This window comes from Anser cygnoides, chromosome Z, assembly GCF_040182565.1.
Source record: "Anser cygnoides isolate HZ-2024a breed goose chromosome Z, Taihu_goose_T2T_genome, whole genome shotgun sequence".
NCBI classification, from domain to species: domain Eukaryota; kingdom Metazoa; phylum Chordata; class Aves; order Anseriformes; family Anatidae; genus Anser; species Anser cygnoides.
In genome coordinates, this window is record NC_089912.1 from 80038662 (window position 1) to 80061007 (window position 22346).

The 22346-nt window shown below is 47.2% G+C and overlaps 2 protein-coding genes across 32 annotated transcripts in view; both read left to right on the plus strand.

The window, feature by feature from the left end:
• The window catches only part of ANKRD31 (ankyrin repeat domain 31), a 66659-nt gene extending 64462 nt beyond the window's left edge, over positions 1–2197 (plus strand). For 12 of the 13 annotated variants that reach the window (XM_048049882.2, XM_048049883.2, XM_013192100.3 and 9 more), the window contains one exon: positions 922–2197. In XM_048049882.2, the coding sequence (XP_047905839.2) occupies positions 922–1067 (146 nt within the window). In that variant the 3' untranslated portion in view covers positions 1068–2197. The remainder of the gene's footprint in view (positions 1–921) is intronic. The other variant, XR_010827782.1, reaches the window with a different exon arrangement.
• A 2196-nt stretch (positions 2198–4393) lies between these two features.
• Positions 4394–21681, plus strand: GCNT4 (glucosaminyl (N-acetyl) transferase 4). 19 transcript variants are annotated; one of them, XM_048049907.2, is made up of 5 exons: positions 4394–4558; positions 7865–8068; positions 8610–13104; positions 19333–19504; positions 20014–21681. In XM_048049907.2, the coding sequence occupies exon 5, from the start codon at positions 20015–20017 to the stop codon at positions 21380–21382; it is 1368 nt and encodes a 455-aa protein (XP_047905864.1). In that variant the 5' UTR covers positions 4394–4558; positions 7865–8068; positions 8610–13104; positions 19333–19504; position 20014; the 3' UTR covers positions 21383–21681. The 19 variants fall into 19 exon arrangements, with proteins under 19 accessions (XP_047905864.1, XP_047905853.1, XP_047905862.1 ...); XM_048049899.2 differs by lacking the exons at positions 4394–4558; positions 7865–8068; positions 8610–13104 and adding exons at positions 17321–17403; positions 17509–17774; positions 18148–18196; XM_048049900.2 differs by lacking the exons at positions 4394–4558; positions 7865–8068; positions 8610–13104 and adding exons at positions 17321–17403; positions 17509–17677; positions 18148–18196.
• The last annotated feature ends 665 nt before the right edge of the window (positions 21682–22346 follow it).

A 22346-nucleotide genomic window follows, 5' to 3' on the forward strand; every position in this document is an offset into this window, starting at 1 on the left:
ATTGGCGTAGGTGACACAGAAAACTTTGGTAACAAAGGAAGACAAACTCCTGGCATGGCACATCAGAAAGGAGTGCAAGCTAAATGACCACCTGCTGTACCTTGAGACATGTTTTCTCTGTATTTCAACAAGTATTTCTTTTGGCCGGTCTAATCCTCTTGAAATGCCTGTCCTCTCAAGACTGTCAGAACACTTTTTTTTTTAAACAGGGGCCATCACCACTTTTCATGACAATCCTTCCCTGCTAGCATCTGCTACATGTGGCAGTTTCCATGTTGGGCTGGTTGTGGCAGCTCCAGCATTGTGTGCACCCATACTGAATGGAGAAAGTGTGGATGAAAGATGAACAAATCCCAGTAACTCTGAAAACATCAGTCTCAAGTGCCTGTTGGATTCTGTACTCCTATGGGAAAAAAAAAAAAAAAGGTCTTATTTGTTGCTGGATCTTAACTCTGCCATTTTGTTACTGATTTTAACAGTAAAAACTACAAGTTCAGGTGCCCTGGCAGTGACACAAATGCCTTAAATTCATGCATTGCAGTAGTTGCGTCAGTCCAGCAGGTATTTAAATATTGCAAATACCCATTGTTCGATGCTGTAATTTTTTGTATAAACGTGTACAGCTTCATCTTTGTACAGTCCATTCAGGATTATAGGAAGGACGTGGTGAGAGGGATCCTCACCCTGAGCACCGAAACACACAGCACTGCCTTGTCTCACTGAAGTCTGGGTGCACGTACTGTGGTAGCACCACAGGTGAGATATCTGGGGTCTTAGGCTACAAGCATCCTAGTGCACAGGGATCTGTGATGCCTGCGTGGTTCTAACAAGCTACTAACACCTGTCTAATTAATAGTGCCAGTGGTTGCTTTCTCTTGCTTCAGCATGCACTGTGTAATCATTTGCATTTGTTTTCAACAGGTTCTTCTGTCCAGTTCAACTCAGTAGAAAGTCTGACACAAGCTGTCAATGAGATATTAGTTCTACGTACAGAGGAGTTTCTACCATGGTCTGTAATGGAAAAACACTGGAATTTCTACATGGAATGTGAAGATTTTGGATTCTGAAGACTTCTTGAGTGCTAACATTTTTTTTTTTTCCATCATCATCTAGAAGTAAACATTTGAACTTCTAGAACCAAGTGCTTTGTTACCATCATTCTGATAAATCATTTGCCCAGCACTTGGAATGGACTGAAAGATTGTTTGAGTAAATGAGAAACTGAAGAGTACTTTGTAGCAGGTGAAAGTAACTGTCAATATTGAATTTTGTGCTTTAACATCATTAAATGGGAAAGTAGACAGGGGCCTGTTATATGTTGGTGCACAATGAAATATATTCTGTGTTGGTAAGTTTGTATGATACTCCACTGATTTCTGTGCCTTCCTACCTGCCCGTGCTTGACAGTACCAGGCAGGTACCAACACCAATGCTCACTTTTTACACCTAAACATTGATCCAGTCTTCCAAAGCACATGCTATCAGAAGTGGCTGCAAATGCTTGTGCAATAATGTGAGCTGTTAGGCAGAAATCAAGACGGGCAGCTTTGAAAATAACCAGCAACTTTGCTTTACTGGGCATGGTTATATACAAACATTTGAGAACGGGATGTATGTTGGGAGAGGTTAGAAAAGGGCTCTTAATCTTTCAAAGTGCTCGGGGAAATTCCATTAGTGTTTCAACCAAATCTATCTGATAGTCAAAAAATGCACCAGCGTCTGGCAGGAAATACACCGAGCCTATTCCTGGTAAATGAATTTTTCAGCATAATAACATCCTAGATTCCCACCCTGATCTGTGGAGGCTTTCTGTTTGTTTTTATTTTACAATGTGCGAATCTGCCTCTGTAGCGTATTTGTAACACGTTTGACTGTCATGAAAGTTATCTGCATTCAAGTGATGTTCTTGCTCTTTCATTCCCCGGATTGTAAGGAGAGATGAAATAATAACACCTACTACTCCTAACTCCAGTGAATGGGGTGAGAAATACCTCTTGTCAATACCTAACATCCTCAGTTCTCTATCTGGAGTGAGAAGAGCTGTTCTGCAGGGATTTGATTAGTGTCTTTAGTGGGAGAAGTTTTAGGGAAGAGAGAGAGGGGTCTGATGGGCAGAGTTAGTACTCTGTCCTGGGATGCATGAGCAATCATTGCCTGATGGGCTGTAAAGATTAAAAAAAAAAAAAAAAAAAAAAAAGCAAGCTGCCTCGAAGCCAAAAAAAAAAGTTAAAGGCTACTGAGTGACAGGTATTTAGTAAAGGTCAGTTTCCACGCAAAAAGAAAATGGAACATTCTCACAGCTGCTGCAGCAAAACAAACCTGAAGGCATATTGGTTTAAAGGAACTGTTCATTCGGATGCTGCTGCTTGGAACACCCTTGGAAGAGGGAAGTAGTTTTTCATTAGAAGTTGAAGATTTATGACTGTTAAAATTACTACTGAGTTACTTACATGTTTGCTTGACTTCTTTGTTACCAGATGTTTAATAAAATTGCAGTATAAAAACTGGGAGGACTTGACAGTGATGCTTTTAGCCCATCATTATATTAACACAATTAGATGACCTAAGGCAGTATGAAGATACAAAAGTGACAAAAGTCTGAATGATTCAAAACAGGTACAGAGGTAAAAATGCAGAGAGTTAGATGAAAACTGCTCTTGTTAACTCCTTAAGTAAAAGTCAGTTACCAGTTTGTTGTTGTTGTTCGATATTTGTATTGCACATAAGCATCGTAAGAAAGGCATTGGCTTGACAACAGATGTAGGGTTCCACTTCCTAAATCTTCCAACTATGAATTTTTTATGTTGTGCCTGCTGGAATCTTTTTCTTAATGTAAAGACCCACTAAGAGATGACAAAAGTCCTGCCTCTGTGAGTAGGATGTTTTGATTTCTTTGATAAAATTTTTGCTTTCTGAGTGTAGTTCTGGGGGGTCAAAGACAGGCAGCTGCTAGTGATCCTGAGCACCGCAGAATAATGAAGCATCCGCGCACAACTGGCAAGCAGCGATGGTTAGTCCTCGCAGCCCTTCTGTCACGATCCAGTTCTCTTTCTTAGCAAACCACTTCTCTACTTGTAGCCTGTGAATTAGTGCGTATTTTGTGCTGCACAGAATAAAGGGGAAAGGACAAGAAATGCAAAGAATACAAAACCCGTGGCATTCTGTCTGTTGTTAATATTCAGATGGGGAACAGGAGGAAAAGGAGATGATGCAGGGAACAAAGGCCACAAATTCAGATTTGTATTTCCACCAATTTATTTATTTATGTATTGCCACGATGGGGTAAAAAAAAAAAAGGATCAGAAGATTAATACCAGTGAGGAAGAACGCAAGGCACGAAACAAAAGCGTGAGAGGGAAGGAAAATAAGCAGCTGGGAGGCAGACAATACAACACAGATTCATAGGTTCTGAGGCCAGAAGCGACCGATGTGAAAATCTGACCTCCTGCATAACATAGGCCGTAGGTTATTAAATGGTAAAAGCGAGGGAGACGAGGGGAAAAGAGACAAGAAGCAAAGACAAAGACATGGATAGAGCTAAATTCACTCTCGGCAGAGGATCAGCACAAAACATTGCACCTTCTTGCCAGGCAAAGCTGAACTGTAACCGGCAAGAATAGGTAAGGTAAGAGAAACGTGGGAACGAAGGGCAGCTCTGGGAAGCTGTCAAAAACACGGCAAGGTGCAAATACCTGCGGTGGGTTCATGGTGGTGCCTGGGGAAGTCCTGCTGAAGGCGGGGGGGGGCGGGGTGGAGGCGGAAGATGCCCCAGCGTAACATCACCATAGGAATCCTGATAAATTCTTGGAGCAGCTGGAGTTGGCAAGTATTTTGTGATTATGACACAGAGGAAAAGATTATTTTTTTTTTTTTTGGATTTCAGACAGTGTTAATCGGGGGAAAAACGCCCTGGTTAAGCGATTAAGAGAATGAACCGCTTCACACGAGAGCTTTGGGCTCTTTTCTCCGCTCCGCAGTAGCCCGATGGCCATTTGCGCGGCGGCGAGAGCAGCCGCTGACCGTGCCCGGCTGCGGGTGAGCCAAGCGCCCGGCTGCCGCGAACATTGCCCACCTGCTCCGGGCTTTGCTGCGGGGACCCGCATCCCCCTCCTCCTCCTCCTCCTCCTCCTCCTCCTCCTCCTCCTCCTCCTCCTCCTGCTGCCCGTCCCGGCCCCAACTTTCCTCGCGGAGCAGCGCGCAGGGGCCGCGGAGGCTCCGCGCTGCCCGGCGGCGGCACAAACTTGGAGGCTCGACGGCGGAGTTTGGAGAGGAGGCGGGAGGAGGAAGAGGAGGAGGAGGAAGAAGAGAAGGAGGAGGAGGAGGAGGAGAAGGAGGAGGAGGAGGAGGAGGAAGGGGCGCGGCGCGACGCCGCTCCGCGGGCGCGCTGCTGCGCGGGGGCGGCCGAGCAGAGCAGGGCAGGGCGCGGCGCGGCGCGGCGGCAGGACAGGCGGACAAGGAGGACAGGAGGACGAGCAGACAGGAGGGCGAGGAGGACAGGAGGACGAGCAGCGTCGGTGTTTTCGGTGTCAGCGTCCGCGGGCGCCGCCGAGGAGCTCCGGTAAGAACTCGCGTGCGCCCCAGAAGTTGCGCGCAGGGGGATTTTCGGGCCGGCAGCGGGACGAGGAGGGGGCTGCGGGGCGGGCGGGCGCCCTTGAAACTGAAAACTTGAAACCGAAAACTTGAAACTGAAGTGAAGGCAGCGAAGGAGGGAAGAGCTGCTTGCTTGCTTGCTGTCTTTCAGGACGAGATCTACAACTATTGAGTGATGCTGGGAGGCAGAAGGTTGAAAACAAGTGAGAGAAAGTGGTTTCCTCACACGGCACGTGGGTCAGCTGCGGAGTGCTTTGCCCCTCGCGGTCTCCTGGATATCCAAAAATTTACAGGGGTTCAAAAGCAAACGTACGATTTCACGGCAGAAAGTCACAGTGTGCTGGTGCTGTGAAACAGAAAGTTGTAACTCCCGGCTTTGTCGATTTCTGAGCTGTGAGTAGGCGCAGACTGAAAGGATACGTGGAGAAGGTGTAGGAGAGTGCTCGTCCTCTTCTGTTCTTCATTCGCTCCCCAAGCACCCGCCTGTGTGTGCTCAGGGACAGCGCCCTGGGCTGGAGGGGCCCCATGGGCTGGGCGGGATGTGCCTGTTCTTACAAGACGAGGGAAGGGACGTGGGGTGCTGCCGTGTTTGTGCATCTGCGGCTGTTGGTTACATATCTGTCACCCGTGGTTTTGGTTCTGCTTTTATTTTTTTTTTATTTTATTTTTTTTTTTTGTGCATTTCTGGGTATGCTGCCTGCCTGTAAAGGCATTTACAGATCAGTGACAGCACTGCCTAGCACTTTCTGATGCATGATCCAAATTAGCGAGCAATTCTTAAGGACAACTTTTGAAAAGCGGTGATGGTGGCAAGGAAAAATCAGCTGTTTTGGATTGCTTGTGGATCGCTTTGGATTACAGTGGGGATGCAGGAGAGGGGGACCAAACACTGAAATCCACTGGTGTACCAATTGTTGTGACTTCGTGGATGTTAGTCTGTGCTGTGCCTGCTATTTCCTGGTGTAATTTCTGCAAATTATGCTGGTCAATCACCAGAATGTCTGATCATCTCAAAAATAGATCTCCCAAGTTCTTCAGAAGTAGCCCAGGAGATCCAGGAAGGATTGACCACAGGCAAAATTCAGAAAGTACAAAAGGTCAAGCAGTGTGTTATCAGCACGTACAAAGAAACTGGTGAGTACTGATGCACAGAATTCAGAGAAACCAAGATAATGTTGAAACATTCATAGAGAACAGGTAAGTTCAGAGACCTTGTCAGTCTGTCAGCTGTTTATTCTTTCTGCTGAGGGCCTTATTGGGCATCCACAATGTACTTCAAGAAGGATCCTTAGATCTGTGAATCTCCCCTGTGGAAGCTTTGTGTCAATTAGCAGAACAGGAGGAGAGCATTGCCAGACTTCTGCCGAAAGGTTTCAGAAAAGGACAATAGATGCAATACAGAAAGGGATTTTGGAAAAGTGTTAGCTGTTGTTTGACACCAGGAATTGAGCACTGGAGAGGTGCTGGCATTATTCTTGGTGGTTACTCTGCCTGCACGCAGCAGAAGAAACCACTTTGGGTAGGGTTAGGTGAGGCTGTCCTGATGCGTGCTCCCAAGGCTGGCTGGTGGAGCGATTTGGTCCCGCTAGCAGATGATGCTACGAGGGCTTTAGCAGAGCTTATGGTGATTGCTGTTCCAGCTGCGGAATGGCATCAGCAGTCACACGGTGACTGTAGCGTTCGAGGTTTCCCAGGAAATATCAATGAAGGCGCGAAGAGGCACGGCAGATGAGTCACAGAAAGCTTGTTTCTGGAGCATAAACCGCAGGGTGCCGAATCCAGCAAGGGAGATAAGTTTTGTCTGACTCTGTCAACAAGTCAAGCCTCATCAGATTGCTGCCTGGCGAATTCCGGGGGGGCTCACGGGGATTTGCCACATGACGGAGTGCGAAGGACAGCCGTGGCAAGCGCAGAGTTCCCAGACCACGTCATGCCCAGCTACATCACCCACTGTCATCTGGTGGTGGATCACTTAAACGACCATGGGAAATTCCTGTAGTCGCTGTAATCTCTGTGCTACTGGTGTGTTCATCAACTAATGGCACCTGTGTGTCCGAGGCATGGGGGCAGCACCACGGGGAAGGATCCCAGGACCACCCTTCCCTGGGAAGCTGCCATGCTGTGCCCATCGTGCTGCAGCAGGGATGCTGCCGGCTGCTCCAGGCCCATCAGCAGAGCTCTGAGAGCTGTCCATGCCACCTCGGGGTGGAGCACAGGCTGTGGGCTCCGTGTTTGTAAGCCCACATGAAGGGGAAGGCTGGTGGCAAAGAGGGGGCTGGTGTGCGAAATGGTTCGGTTGAAGTCTGGGCGGAGAGGGGAAATGTGTATGACTTATTGGGGTACAGCTACCGCGCTTTCCTCAGCAGAAAGGACCATGGCATTTATTTACTGTACATGCAGACGGCACAATGTGTGGTTTCTCAGATTTCTTTGTGAGTGTTGCATGTGTGAAGCTTATGTGTAGTAGCACAGAAGGAGATTTCTTGCCGTATGAGAGACTTCAGACAGGATGTGGGGTGCTTAGGAATAGGTGGACTTGCAGTGCAGATTGTTGTGCCTAAAACAAACTTCAGAAAGGATCACCGTGACCTTCGCTGTGATACATAGCCCAGATTCCTGCCCTTGGGTCCGTAGCTGAGCTCTCTTATCCGAGGACCGAGCATAGCTTTTGGGACGTGAAGTCAAAGGATGCTGGAAGCATCCAACACCCCGGCATCACGCCCACCTTGGGACTGTGGGCAGTGAGCTGCCTCTGATCTGGGTGCTGGGGTTTCGGCTGCGGGGAGGACGGCTCCAAGGAGCAGCACGGGGCCCTTGCCCACCACCAGAGGCGTTTTGCCCCATCTGTGCCCATCCCCTCAGGGGCCAGCACCCAAGGAGCCCCGGTGTCCCCCCACTCTGCCGGTCAGTGCACCCACCTCGGCATGGCCCAGGTCCTGCGCGTCCCCTGCCGGGCTGGGGAAGTCACTTGCCAAGGCCTGAACCCGGGAGGGCTTTCGGCAGTCAGTCCTCCTGTCAGGGTGCTTTTCCCTCTGCACGTTCACTTCTCCCTGCTGTGGAAGAGAATGTGGTTGCTTTGATGTCAGCCGCTCTTTTTTAGGATTTTTTTTTCCCCCGTGCTTGGGAGTGCTATGTGGGTGAACAGAAATAGGTGCTTGTTGTATGGCTAAAGACTTCCGTGGCTTGTCATACAAACCTACACTCATTATTTCACTCGTTATTTTTCAGCTAATTTGTTACCCTTTTTTATTATTATTACTGTTATTCTTTGCAGGCAGTTATGTCCCTGCTCCATACGTCCGTCCGACTTCGCACTCGCTTGAAAGGCAGACCGACCTGAACGCGGCGGTGCCGGCAGGATGGGGCGGGCAGCGAGGCTTCGTTTCACCACCACATCGGTTGTGCCTGGATGGCTCCTCCTGGGCAGGGCGCCCTGACGTGTTCCCCAAGGAAAAGAGACCAAAGCAACGTCCAGGAGGTGGGTCTGCAGCTCAGTGTAAATGGTGTTACCAATACAGCAGCTGTGACTCTGGTTGGGAAGGCTTTGGCTCAGTAGGAATTGACTTGAGGGGTGCAATTTACAGCCAGGGTCTGCAGAAAAGAGCCTGTGAGAAGCTCGGCGGGAAGGTGAAGGCATCCTTGCTGTTGGGGGAAATGGAGAAATAGGCTCAGCTGCTCACTGAAGCCTTTCTGGAGCACGGTGCAGCTTCTTCTGCCTCCTTCTCCGACAGGAAACTTCCACCCTCTCTTACGCCAACAGTGCTTGCCAATGTACACAAGCTTTGCCCCTGTGGGTCTGATTTTTATGCTGTGCAGTAGTTTGGGGGTAAAGGTTAACCCTCACTCCACCATAGACTTATTATTATTTTAAACTCTCATATGAACCAGAGAGAAGCTGTTAAACCCTGGCTTGCCCCAAGTTAGAAGTGAGTAAAATCTATTTACCTGTGTTGGTTTTTTCTTTTTTTTCCCCTCTCTTTTTTTTTTTCTTTTAATCCTCTTTGACTCCTGCCTTTAAGTTCTTGAAAAACATGGATACGGCCACCTCTTAAAGTCAGAGAGCTTAAATACTCACCTTGCAGGTGATCAGGCTTGAGAGCTTTCACAGCTGACCATCCTTGGGCTTTCCAAACACCTCTGCATCCTAACAGGGCTACAAAACCTCTGGCTGGCAGGACAGAGTAGTTTGGGACATACCAAGGGATTTGTTGAGAAGTTTTTCTTTTTAGGCACTCACCAGAGCTGCTTCCAGCAAAAATTACTGTGAAGTAGTTGTGGCTAGCAGGGGAGGCAGAGGAGGTGGGCTCACTCCTCCCTTGGGGGGCCACCTTCTTGCACCACCTCGCAGCAGCTGCTTGCCTCTTTTACTGGCTGAAGAGCAGAGGCCCGACTTCCCTTACCTTGACTTATTTTGGGGACATAAGCATGCAGGAAATTATGTTAGGTGTTCTACTGCAATTATGAGGATCACCTCCATGTTGACAGCAGCGAGAAAAGAGCATTTGGCCTTTTCTAAGGAACATTTACAGAGTTAGGGGACAGAGAGATGATCAAAATAACTTACTGTCAGCACAGCAGGTTCTGTAAGGAAACACAAATCTATGTATCCCACGCAATAAAATGTCCCAATATTTAGTGCTGGCATGACAAAATCCTTGCCAGACAGGGCAAAGTCAGAGGTGATATCCAGAACTGCTAAATCTTTGCTGAATCTGTATGTCCCATCCATCTGCCCAGACACTGTCTTTTCTCTTCCAGAAGCACAAGCAAAATGGGCAGCGTTAAACTGTGGATTTTATTGTTATTGTTGTTCCTTGGGCACCTCATTGTTTTAAATCTTCAGGGTCTTAAAACTGACAGGCTTACTGTTTAAATGGCTTCAGTTGAAAAGCAATGGGGTATTTTTCCACATCTTGAACATCACAAATAGAGGTCCATAAAACAGCTCAGAAGTAATTGGGAAAAACAGGAGTTTCTTAGTTCTTTGGCTGTCAGTCACTCAGAGGAAATCTACGTATGACATCAGGCAGGTCAAAACAGGGGGGTGAGCTGTGGGGAAGGATACTGGCAGTGGGCAATGCTGCCTGGTACAGGGGCATAGCCTGAGGTGCTGGGCTGTTCTTACTGGGGCTCCAGCATGAGGACATACGGGTCAGAAAAATGGGTGAAAAAACAAGCAAACCTGATAGATCAACTTATCTAGATTTGATGCCAGTATAAAGCACTCCTACAGGAGCTCTGAGATCCCTATCATAGATAAATCTGCAATGAAAATAACCAGCTAGCAGCAGTAAATACTAGTACATGAATAAATTAATTTTCCCAGCTAGCAGCACTGAATAATCAAGTAGAGATAAAAGTTTAACTCAGCCAGACAGTTTACTAAAGGAAAAAAAAATCACTTAGCAAAGCACATCACTACTTTTCTCCTTCCCTGGCTTCCCAGGGACGTTTTCTTCTGCCTTCCCCAGAGACCTCTCCAGCAGCTTGGTTTGCACAGAGCGGAGGGAAAGCCAGAAGGAGCTGACTGCGTCTTTCTGCAGAGCCAGTAGTGGAGACCAAGTCTGCACACAACCACTGTTGGAGTGGGTGTGTGTAAAGCAAACAGAGGTCTCTAATGAGGGAGAGGAGAAAGGAGATCTTTTCCCAGTGTCTTTTTGCCTGAAGGAGAGGGAAAGGTTCCTGTTGCTCCTGCTGTTGCATGGAAATGCTGTTGTGCAGCACTCAGGCACTCGGTAGCCTGGCTTCCAAGGAAAGGTGTGGACGCTGGTTTTGAGTCAGGTGCCTCTGAGAGCTGGAGGAGCAGCAAGTCAGACAAAGCACATGTTTTGCTGCTCCGTTTGCCTTTTTTTTTTTTTCTCCTTAATGCCACCTACATGAAATCACCTACCCCAACTGATCCCTCTCTCCATTCTCCTCTTTCATCTTTTCCCCCACTCCTTTTCTGCTTCTCCTACTTTTTTCAGCACCTGTCCCTTTCCCGCTGTTTTGTTTTGTTTTGTTTTTACCAAAGTTGTGGAGGAGGAGCTGCCTGGTTCCTGTGGAGCATCTGCAGACAGACTTCTACATGGGAGAAAGAACAACACAGTGGGGCAGGAGCACTCCTGCTCACCTGCATATCCACTCCCTCTCCTTTCACAGTTTTCGTTCGGAATTTATATTTTCCCTTCGTTCTTGCTGTGTGGCAGGCACAAATTCAGGTTTCCCTTTGATGGTATTCGTAGTGAGTACAATGTATTTCAGATACAGTGAGGAGAGCGTGCTGCCTACTTACAGCTTGAATTTTCCAGGAATCCCCGTTTCGGTAGCAGCCAACGCGCCGTGCCTTGCTGTGCCACGGTCTGGGTTAACCACTCCCAAGCTGAGACGACAACAGATAACGAGTTGGTTCCCACCCGCTGGCCCCCGGCATGACACCAGCAATCACGTGTGGCCTCTGTGGCCCACCACAGAGGGCCACAGACCTCTCAGATGGGTAGCACTGGGGCAGAAAATAAACTGTAAATGTTGGAGATGCATGCTAAAGGGAGACCAGGGCTGTTGTTTCCCTGCATCTCCACACAGCCGGTGGTTGAGCTTGGAATTTTGTTTGCTTACCAAACTGGTCCTTCAGGAAGGACTGGCAGAGGGCAGAGCAGGAGGGCCAGTGGGTATTGACCGATGCAAATCTTGCATTCCTCGGGGAAGTTGCCACGCAGGGACTGACGCAGGCGGGTGCATTGTAAGCTTCCTCAGGTAGCTCTGCCTGCTTGCCCCATCGCTTCCATACCTGGAGCTCCTTCCCCTCTCTGTGGGCTGCACGGCACCAGCCTGCCCTGAGCAGAGATCTGGGTGGATGAGTGACAGCCTCCAATGCAGCACCCTCACCCTGCTGCCTGCCACAGGGATATTGGTGTGAGATCCCCCCCCCCAGCAGGCTCTGGGCTGCCTATGATGGACCCCGGGGGCTCAGCACAGCTCCTCCACATGGGCAGCATCCATGAAAAGTACCTCGAATAGCGTGGCTGTTACTTTAAAAGAACAGATTTTTGGAAACTGGTTTATTCCCAAGCAGGCCGTTTCCAGCAGCCGTCTGCGAGTTGTCTGCCAAATAGGAAGGGAGGCTTCTGGAGAGGCTGGGGCTGGTTCCTCGGTGACAGAGGGGTCTGCTCTCTCTTTGCAGCAAGAAAGGCAGTCGGTGTTCGTGTTCTCTGATTTGCAGTGCTGATACAGGGACAAGAGAGTGGTGATTGCTTGGATTGCAGGAGAGACTCGCCATGCAGGACAAGAGGCAAGTGAAAGCCAACCACTTGTTCCCGCTCAGGGCGAAGGCAGCTGCAGACTCTTCCTGCACAAAAATGATATTGGCATTGCTGAGTTGCACTGGAATTTGCAGTTACTCCCTGTGCATGGAGTTTATTGAAATGGTAGAAATAACAATGTGAGGAGCAGTGGCAGAGCACTGGGCTCTCTCAGGAGCCAGAGCTCTGCATATGTAAGCCATTAAGATCCCAGCAAAGTGGAAACATGCCTTTAGAGAGGCAGCACGAGCCCAAAGCCTGCAAGTTTCTCCACATGGCTGAAGGAGATCAGCCCACTTCTGTCAGCTGTTTGAGTCCCTCCTTAACCCTTTAGAGCAGGGAAGCCTGAAAGAGAGTTGAAGCAGCTGAAGCCCTCATGGCTACAAGATGTTGGAGCAGGAGGACACCGGCAGCCTTGGTCCTCCAGGATGACCCAGGCTCGTGCCTAGCAGAGGAGCTCCTGGGCTGGCCTTTCTCCATAGCTCCTGAACACCATCCTGGAGCACTGTTTGCTGGGGCAGTGGCTCTCCTGGGCATGCCTCCTCTATTTTCTCACAGCTTGTTCTTGGGGTGAAACTGATTGTCCTTTGCAGTTCCTTGCATCTTTCCAACGCACTGCAGAGGGACCTCAGACACTTAGTTTGGCAGACATGGGGCAAGGTGAGTCACACGTGCACGGTGCAGTGACTGGGACAGGAGACTGCCAGCTAAATGCAAAAGCACATGGCTGTCCACACAGCTTGCAGAGCAGCATCGGTGCCCGCGATGTTGGGGATTCTCTGACCAGCTTGCATCTGGTGCTAGCGGCGCACCTGACCTTTGCTGAACCATTTTCAGGGACAGCCATTTAAATTTCAATATCACAGAGGGCACACTAGGGCCTGGCTGTCAGTCAGAACAGCTGTAATTAATGTCTGTGGTTCGTGAGGGAAAGCTTTTAGCCGGACTGCTCCCCAGCCACCGCTCTGCTGCTCCACCTGAAGCCCGAGTGCCTGCGGATGGGATTTCCTCCTCTGCCCAGCTCCTACATTTGCTTTTGTGTGGTGGCCGAACCCTGAGCAGTGTGCGTGGATTTATAAGCACCGAAACCTTTGGTGCAGCGACCTTTGCAGCTGAGGAGAGAGCATATTCCTGAAGAGGCTAGAGTTGCTGTATGTGGGGGATGGATGCTCTGCCTTTCCTCAGTTACCCTGAATGCAAGCAGCTGTTGTGACGGGAAGAGCCACCCTATGGAGTAAGTACCTTATAGTGCGTAGAAATGTTAGGAGCCGTCTGAGCTGGAATTATACTTGTTTTCATATTTATTTTTTTTCTTTCCCAAAAGAATTCTAAAAGTGGGTTTTAATTCACCTTCACTTAGCCTTTCCTTGGCTTTCACCCTGTAAGAAATTAATATTTCAAGCAATTACAGTCTCTTAGTATAGAAATTCCACATTTCTGTGTTGTTTCTGTAAGCTGTGGTGTAAAAAAAAGAGAAATAGCCAAGAGAAATAGCCACCAGCTCAGTTCGCCTCACTTTCCCTATCAGTGCGCATTATTTCTACTTCTGTGAAAATGTTCCAGTATGAACTTGGTATTGACTGTGCTATGTGATTGACCCAAGCAGGTTGCCTATGGCTTTTGTAGAGGTGTAAATGCTGCTTTCCACATTTATGATGTGCCACTGTAGGGGATTGCACATTTCTGGGTACTCCACAGCTTTAATTTATGTTTCCAGGCTGCTGGATAAGACCGACTAGTTTGCAAGCAGGAATACCTTTTCTTCTTTTTTCTTTTTCTTTTTTTTTTTTTTTCTTTCTCAGAAAGGTGAACTTCAGCATATCTCACTGATAGCAGCAAGTAGAGACTGTTGAGGTAGCGGGTTTTCTACAGTCACGCTTCCCTGATCAGACCATACTTCATTTCCCCAAACCTTTGCTGTGTTACCTAAAATATACATAGTATGTATATACACACATGTTATTTCCTCTGTTCTCATTGCCTTGTCCCCATGTTGCTGCAAGTCAGTAGAAACCCAGGTCTAAGTGTGCATTTCCTGGCATGCCTGTGCCATCAGCTTGGCCTTCCTTCCCAGCGCTTCCCTGAGCTGGCCATGGCTCTGCTCATAACTATCAACACTTTCAGTACTCTATGAGTTCATGAGGCTAAGGAAGAAGCCCTGCTAAGGAAGCTTTTCTTGCAGTTTTTTTCCACTGTTTTAATTCCAGCAACACTTGAGTTACACTGCCATGAGATGAGTCAAAATACTGTTTGCTTGGCTAGTGTTTCAGGACAAAGAGAGGAAAAAAAAAAAAGCAAACCACTATACTCCAGTTTTATGGGCTTTACAAGTTTTTATGAGTGGTTTGGGAGCTACAGAAGAGCTGCAGAAATCTTCTGCAGCCTCCCAAAAGATGAGACATGCACGTTGGATTGAAGCCCGTAGGAGGGAGTGGAGCACCACTGCCTACTTGCAGAAGGCTGTTGTTCTCTGGTCCTCCTGTAAGCCCAGCATCACTGCTTTAGACACTGGGCACTGTGAAGTGCATTGGAGGTGAGGACTGATAGTTCCTCTTCAAGAACAGCCGGCTCAGGCTTCCCTCCATGCCCCTCGGGGGTACTTGTTCTGCTGGTGAAAGCTAGCACAGCTCCTGCATTCATCATCAAGAACATCCTGCATCTTCTTTGGTAACGAGGACCTGATATGTGGCTGAGGTCCTTCAGGGGTGTGTGAAATTCTCCCCCTCCACCATCAAATATCACTGTAATGGATCTAACTAGCAGACCCTATTCTGGCCCAACAGGAGATAAAAGCAGATTCCGAGAACAGAGCAATGGTCACAGTAAGTGTTCTTGTTGGTAAAAGTTTCCAGTCAGGGATCTTGGTGGATGGTAATTGCCTTATGTCATGGTGCCAGAGAATTGAGCTTTCTGTCCATATTTCTACCTTGGCTAATGCAATTCTCTGGAAACTCCCAATAGCCAGCTGATTGCCTAATTCTTTCTTGAATCCTGCTGAGCTCATGGTCTTTATGATACCTTCTGACAGATGGTAATTACATGTTGTGTAAGAACACATGCATGTTCTTACACAACACGAATTTGTTTGCCTTGTATTTGTTTCATGTCTGTTTTCTTTGAACATCTCTTGATCTTGCATTACAGATGCAAGGGATAAATAAAAACACCCATTTGTCTTCTCTGAGTCATCCAGTACTTTGCATCCCACACAGCAAGTGCCCAGGCCAGACACTGTGTATGTGTGTATGTACACCAGCTGTGCGACGCGTGTTGTTTACAAGATGTGATCAACCTTCATTAATTCCTTCAGGAGCCTTGCATGCAGAAGAGAAAGTGCAGACATGTTAGGAAACTCGGCAAGATGGCAATGCCGTCCTCCCTTCCTAGTATAAAATCCTTGTGCAGAAGAGGGATCACTGATCCTAGATATTGTATAAACAGCAGGATGTTAGCACCTGAGGAAAAAAAAATACATGTGTGAGATAACCGTCGTGGTCAGTGCTACCCAAGGTAGGTGCTTCAGGTAGTTGTAGGTAACTGTTACTGTCTGTAGCATGCTGTTCATTCCCTTCCTCTTCCAGAGACGACTGTGCATACAGTACAGTGCTGTGTCCAAGAGGGGCTTCAAGTGCTGCATTGTGCTAAGAAATAAGAGCTACGCACTGGTATCAAAAACTAATGAGATTTTTGTGATGGCCCTTCTTTCCTGAAGAATTCCATTCTCTTGTCTCACACTGCTCCTCAAGAAATCATAGAATGCTTTGATTTGGAAGAACTATCTGGTTCCAACTCCACTGTCATACATCAGGCTGCCCAAAGCCTCATCCAAGCTGTCATTGAACACCTCCAGGGACGGGGCATCCACAGCTTCTCTGGGCAGCCTGTGCCAGTGCCTCACCACCCTCTGAGTGAAGAATTTCTTCCTAATATCTAATCTAAATGTAGTATCTTTTAGTTTAAAGCCATTACCCTTTGTCCTATCACTACATGCCCTTGTAAAAAGTCCCTCCCCATCTCTCCTGTAGGCCCCCTTTAGGTACTGGAAGGCCACCATAAGGTCTCCTCCGGGGCCTTCTCTTGCTCCAGGCCGAACAATTCCAACTCCCTCAGCCTGTCTTCATAGGAGAGGTGCTCCAGCCCCTTGATCATCTTCGTGACCCTCCTCTGGACTCATTCGAATATATCCATGTCCTTCCTACACTGGGGGCCCCAGAGATGAACACAGCACTCCAGGTGGGGTCTCATGAGAGCAGAGCAGAAGGGGAGAATCACCTCCCTCGCCCTGCTGGCCACGCTGCTTTTGATGCAGCCCAGAGTACAGTTGGCTTTCTGGGCTGCAAGCACATTGCCAGCTCATGTTGAGCTTCTCATCAACCAGCACCCCCAGGTCCTTTTCCTCAGGGCTGCTCTCAATCTGTTCTCCACCCAGCTTGTATTGGTGCTTGGGATTGCTCTGACCCAGGTGCAGGACCTTGCACTTGGCTTTGTTGAACCTCAAGAGGTTCACACAGGCCCACCTCTCAAGCCTGTCCAGGTCCCTCTGGATGGCATCCCTTCCCTCCAGCATGTTGACTGCACCACACAGCTTGATGTCATCGGCAAACTTCAAATCCACGTCTCTCCAGTTTACAGACAAGGATGTCATGTGGGACAGCGTCAAATTCTTTGCACAAGTCCAAGCAGATGATGTCAGTTGCTCTTCCCCTATCTGCCAATGCCATAACCCTATTGTACAAGGACACCAGATCTGTCAGGCACAATTTGCCCATAGTAAATCACAGTCTGCTGCAGAAATTAACATTGTTCTAGTTACAGGCAAGTGTTTTGTGCCTAAAGAGTGAAGTTGTTGCCCCTGTACTGGTGTACTGACCCTGGCCTTGGATGCCTTGGAGGTAACAACAGAGAATATGAATTTAAGGTAGTAAGAGTGGGGCAGGAGGGACAGTGGGATACTGGTAGTGGTGAGCTGCACTGCTGGAGAGTGGCTGGGATCATGCATGGCCTGATTCTGTCTGTACCACTGTGGTGATAGTGATACTGTGTTTTGTAAAAACATAGATGAGGCTGTGGGTATAATTGCTCACTCCTTGTGTTCTCTCATCTGTCCAGATCCTGGCTAGGATCAGAGAGAGAGCCTCCATAAACAAGGGATTCAGTGGAGGAGCTGCGATTTCTTACCAGTGCTCGTTAGTTCCTTTCTTCATGAGGAATTCAAACCGCATCACCACAATCTTCTGGGTTTCTATAACCTCTTTATATGGCACAATAGTTTCTTGTGGCTGGCAGTGCCGAAAACCATAGGAATGTTAAACAGAGCTGAGCACAGATCCTTTGCCCACCATCTGGGAAGAAGGAAACCTCAGTGCTGCCCAGGTGATTTCCTGCACATCCTGGCCTGCCTCCAGACCACACCAGACTCCAGCACTCCAAGGTAACCGTGGTGTCCTGGCTGGAACACCATGGGACAGAATGTTTGATGCTGGGCAGTAGTTGGCCAGAACTGATGCAGATAGAGGGGGTTTTGAGCAGCAGAGTATGTACTCCTTTTTTTTTTTCTTTTCTTTTTTTTCTTTTTTTTTTTTTTTTCATTTTCCAGCTTCTCTTTTTGCCTTTTCAAGTGAGATTTGTTCCCTTTCAGCATGTAGCGATCTCTGCTCAGCCAGGCGTGACATCAGTTGTCCTTGGTAGCTAGTGAGACCACAGGGCAGAATCATCGGGTAGGTTGCCCACAGAGATCACACTCCACATTTCTGCTTCCTGCAAAGAAAAAGTAGAAGAAAGAAGAAGGAAGAAGAAGAAGGAAGCAGGTGAAGGGGAAACCTGGTCCAGACATTGAGACACTGATTAGACCTTGGGCACTAGTTTGGAGAAGTGAAGGCAAGCAAGTGCTGGCTAAGGAAGAAGGTGGGGTTTTGGCTTTGTGATAATGGAGCACTGGAAAGAGAGATCTGTTTTTTTCTCATAATTTTTTAGTATGTGTGGTGGCTGTAAAACCTATGGAGAGTTGCCAAGCTCTGGCTTCTGCAAAATAGGTATATTACTGTGCTCCCTTCCCCAGTCTCTAGCTGGCACCCCAGGTGAAACACAGAGTGCCGGGGACTCAGGCAAGCTTGTTGAACCTGCACGGGCACCCACATGTAGGCTCGCATCGGGGCTGCATGTATTTATTCAGGGAAGGTGGCATTTCCTTCTCCTTTCTGTTGCTCCTCAAAGAGAAAGTAACTGGGAAAGGAAAACACAAGGAGAGCAGACTAATGACACAACTCTATTTTGACAGGATAAGTTTTGACTGTGAAGCTAGAGCTTGCGAGACCTGACCACTGTGGGTATGTTAAAGACCCCTAAGTTAGCTGCACACACATCTCAGTACTTGATTTTACATCTACACCTGGAACCTGCAGGCATCTGACTACTCCTGGTGGTCCCACCATTTTATTCCTGCCTGTAACTTCACCTGAAAACTGGGAAGAGGGGGAAGCTCCAACTTTTTTTGAAAGGATTCATTTTGGTATTGCATGTGGAAGCATAGATCCTGTTGAGGTTGGTACAGGAGAGGAGAAGGCAGAGCATCATAGGTGCTTCGCCTAACGCTTGTTGCAGGAATTGATGGAGGCGGGTTGTGTTAAGCCATCCATCCACCTGGCTCTAATTCTGGGAATGACTGGGAGCTGTTTTACTATGGCATCATCACCTGTTGCACAGCTTCAGGAACCAGAGAGCACACGGTACTTCATCCATGTTCCCTGTCTTGTGTCTGACAAGGGGGAGGGAGGGAGAGGACATTGTGGGGAGACGTACAGAAAAGCTGCCCATTGTCCAGGAAACCTCTTGTCATGGCACTATGTACAATCCTCCCAAATCATCTCACTGGTTTGCAAAAGACCGTGTTGCTTCTGTTCTGAACTGAAGCCTCTCTGTCCTTGTTACGGCATTGCACAACGTTTACAGCAGGTTATGTGCACCCATCAGCTGGCAAATGCCTACCCAAAACTGGGCAGAAATTTCCTTTACTCTGAGGCATTCTGGAACAGCTTATTCTTGGAAGAAAGTGCTGGAAGCTGTTCTGCATGAACAGTTCAATGTAGAAAGAAAATAGAGGTTAAACTAATGCTGCACCTGGACCTGGACGTGGACTCTGGTCTAATTTTAGTTCAGGGACAACAATAGTGCTGCTTGTACTCAGCTGGTAAGGCAAAAATATATGGAAACAGGATCACTGTGTTTAACTTTCACTGCAGTAATACCTCAGTTGTTAAGATGCTTCACACAAATCATATTGCACACCCTGTTTCATAAAAAAGGGCTGTGGCTGTGCCTTTGCAGTCACAGCTGAGGTTGAATCACACAGAAAAGAACAGGAGAGATGCACGGCCTCCCACTGCTGTCCCTCCTGCCTTCAAAGACTGTATTATACACTCCCTCCAGTGGATGGAAATATTGTCTTCATCTGTCTTTTTTTCAGGGCAGATTAGCAGTATTTTCAAGAAGGAATCTGGACATAGGGAGGACTTTGGACATATCAGACCCTGCTGCGAGGAGACAGGAAGGAAATCCATTTCCCTCTGCACCTTTCCATAGGCCAACCCTAGTGTCAAAGACGATGAGGATGCCCTGACTGAATTTAAAACTTTCAGGTTAATTTATTATTTTTTTTATTATTTTTTATTTTTCAAATACAGACAGTTGTTAAACACGCATTCTTTGCAGACTCATGAGAGAGTCTCTTGCCGCACCCAGTGAATTACCTGGATTTACCCAGGAAAATACACTTTCCTCTCTACTCGTTTAGAGGACAGTCATGTTTCTGCCAATGCAGGGGTTGCTGTACCTCAGTTTATGACTCAAATGAAAAAGAGAGGTCTGGAAAATAAACAATAGGAGTCTTATTCCAACACACTTATCTAGCTGGTTATTATCTGAAATCAGAGTTGTTTTATTGCTTTCAGTCAGATAATAAAGGGTAATTAAATATTTGCCTATTATTGTGGCAAAATCTGTCCTTAAATTAATGTGACGATTAAGGAGAAAGGTGGTGCTTATGCTGTAGCCAGACCAGTGCACTCATGTTTTTGTCAGAAGTTGTAATTGCCTCCGATGCATTGTTCCTATTGTAAAATGTCAATATATCTCTGTTTTCTTACAGAATGAGGAGGCATAAGTGTCCCTACAGATGTCCCACAAGAAGGAAGATTCTGATTCTGTGTTTCACGGGGTGGGTGATTGCACTCCTGAAACTCCTCCACGTTGAAAGACACTTTTTTCCATCTAAGGGCATTTATTTGGTTGAGCACTTCTTGAGCACTTCTTCTTATGTTAGAAACAGGTATTCCTATCTTAGAAATCACTTTCAGTATGAAATTAATTGTTCATCTATATATGAACAAGATCCCCAAGAAATTGGCAAGAGTTTAGAGATAAGAAGAAAAGAGATAATTGATTTAGATGATGAAGATATCATAGCAATGACGAATGATTGCCACATTTATCGCATACTTAGGAAATACCACCTAAAACCTGTTTCTCCAGAGGAAGAGAATTTTCCATTAGCCTATTCTTTGGTTGTTCACAAAGATGCAGTAATGGTAGAAAGGCTCATACATTCACTGTACAGTCATCAAAATATATACTGCATCCATTATGACCAAAAAGCAACAAAAAGTTTCAAATCTGCTATGAACAATCTAGCTAAATGTTTCCCCAACATTTTCATTGCTTCAAAACTGGAGACAGTGGACTACGCACATATTTCGAGGCTGCAAGCAGATTTCAATTGTTTGTCTGATCTGATGGACTCTACAGTTCCCTGGAAGTATGTTATTAACTTGTGTGGACAAGATTTCCCTTTGAGGTCAAATTTCCAGTTGGTTGCTGAACTGAAGAAACTCAATGGGGGAAACATGCTGGAAACTGTAAAGCCAAGCAGCAGCAAAAGAGAACGATTTACTTATCGCTATGAACTTATGAAAGTGCCTTATGAATACATGCAGATGCCTGTGAAAACCAACGTTTCCAAGAACCCACCACCTCATAATATTGAGGTATTTGTAGGCAGTGCCTATTTTGTTTTAAGTCGAGCTTTTATTCAGTACACCCTCAGAAGCTCTCTTGCAAAAGATTTTTTTGATTGGTCACGGGATACCTACTCTCCAGATGAACATTTCTGGGCCACTCTTGTACGTGTTCCTGGGGTGCCTGGGGAAATTTCGAGGTCAGCCCAGGATATCACAGACCTTCAGAGCAAAACTCGTTTGGTGAAATGGAATTATCTTGAAGAACATTTATATCCTCCATGCACTGGTACCCACCTTCGCAGTGTCTGTATCTACGGGGCTGCAGAATTACGATGGCTTATGAATTATGGGCATTGGTTTGCCAATAAGTTTGACTCCAAAGTAGACCCCGTCCTGATAAAATGTTTGGCAGAAAAACTGGCAGAGCAACAGAAAGAGTGGGTTTATTTGTCCTCTGACAAATATTTTCTGCGTATAAGTTATGTGAATGCTTCACTATAGCAGTACCATTCTCCCTGCTGTCAGTATTGTGTACTGCTGCAGCATGGGGCCTGGAGTTCTGCCCTGACCTGCTGCAGGAGGCTGGCAGGAGAAGTGCTCCTTCTGCATATGGTCCAGGGCTCTGGGGAGACGTGTGCCTGACCACCTATTTATGAAAAGTCATGTCTCCCTGGTTAACCATTTTGTAACTTGCTACAACGATCCTGTTACTGTTCTTCAAGGTGATTCTGGAAGGGTAAGGTTTGCTTTTGGAGACTCTGGCACTATCCTAATGGAATATTCCAGAAATATTTTACATTGTGTTTGCGTCTTTCTTAAGGAACCCCGCCATGCCTGTTTGCCTTTCCCCTTTTCCTTCACTTTTGTTTTTCATTAAGGTGTGAATCAAAGACCTCTATATCTGCTACCTCAGGAAAACTGGAAGTGCCCAACTCACAGACAAGGCCAAGAGAACAACACGATGCCACATGAGCTATGCGGCCTCCCTGGCCAGCCTGAAGCCCCAAATTCCCCTTCTGCGGGAGCGAGCAGAGATCTCTGTAACGTGAATGTGGCTGGATGGCACAAGGAGGAGAAATCCTTGGGCACCACATTGCACGTAGCATTTCTTCCTTCTCCCAGCTCATCTGCACGTTGTCTTTCTTTCTGTGGAGTGTGTGTTCAGGGGCTGTGCCATGCATGTGGAGTGGATGGTGGTGGATTGAAAACAACCTCTGTGAACGTGCATGAATAATGCACTACTCTTCTTCAAGGGTAGCAAGGGTTTGTCCTAATGGCAGCCCCTAAAAGTAGATACCCATGCCAAAAGATGTCTGCCTTCATATCTATCCCTGCCAATAGAAATACCCTCCTGTGAAATCCCAGTCTTTTTGGGACAGTATTTTTACATGTGGTGGATAACAACTGCTATTTCTAATTAACACTTAGCAGTGTGGTGCTATTAGGAAACACCAAACACGCTACA

Coding starts and splice junctions, on each gene's coding strand:
- GCNT4 (XM_048049896.2), top strand. CDS start 13,037: ATGCTCTGCCTTTCCTCAGTTACCCTGAATGCAAGCAGCTGTTGTGAC. Junction 13,105..20,013: donor GGGAAGAGCCACCCTATGGA/GTAAGTACCTTA, acceptor GTTTTCTTACAG/AATGAGGAGGCATAAGTGTC.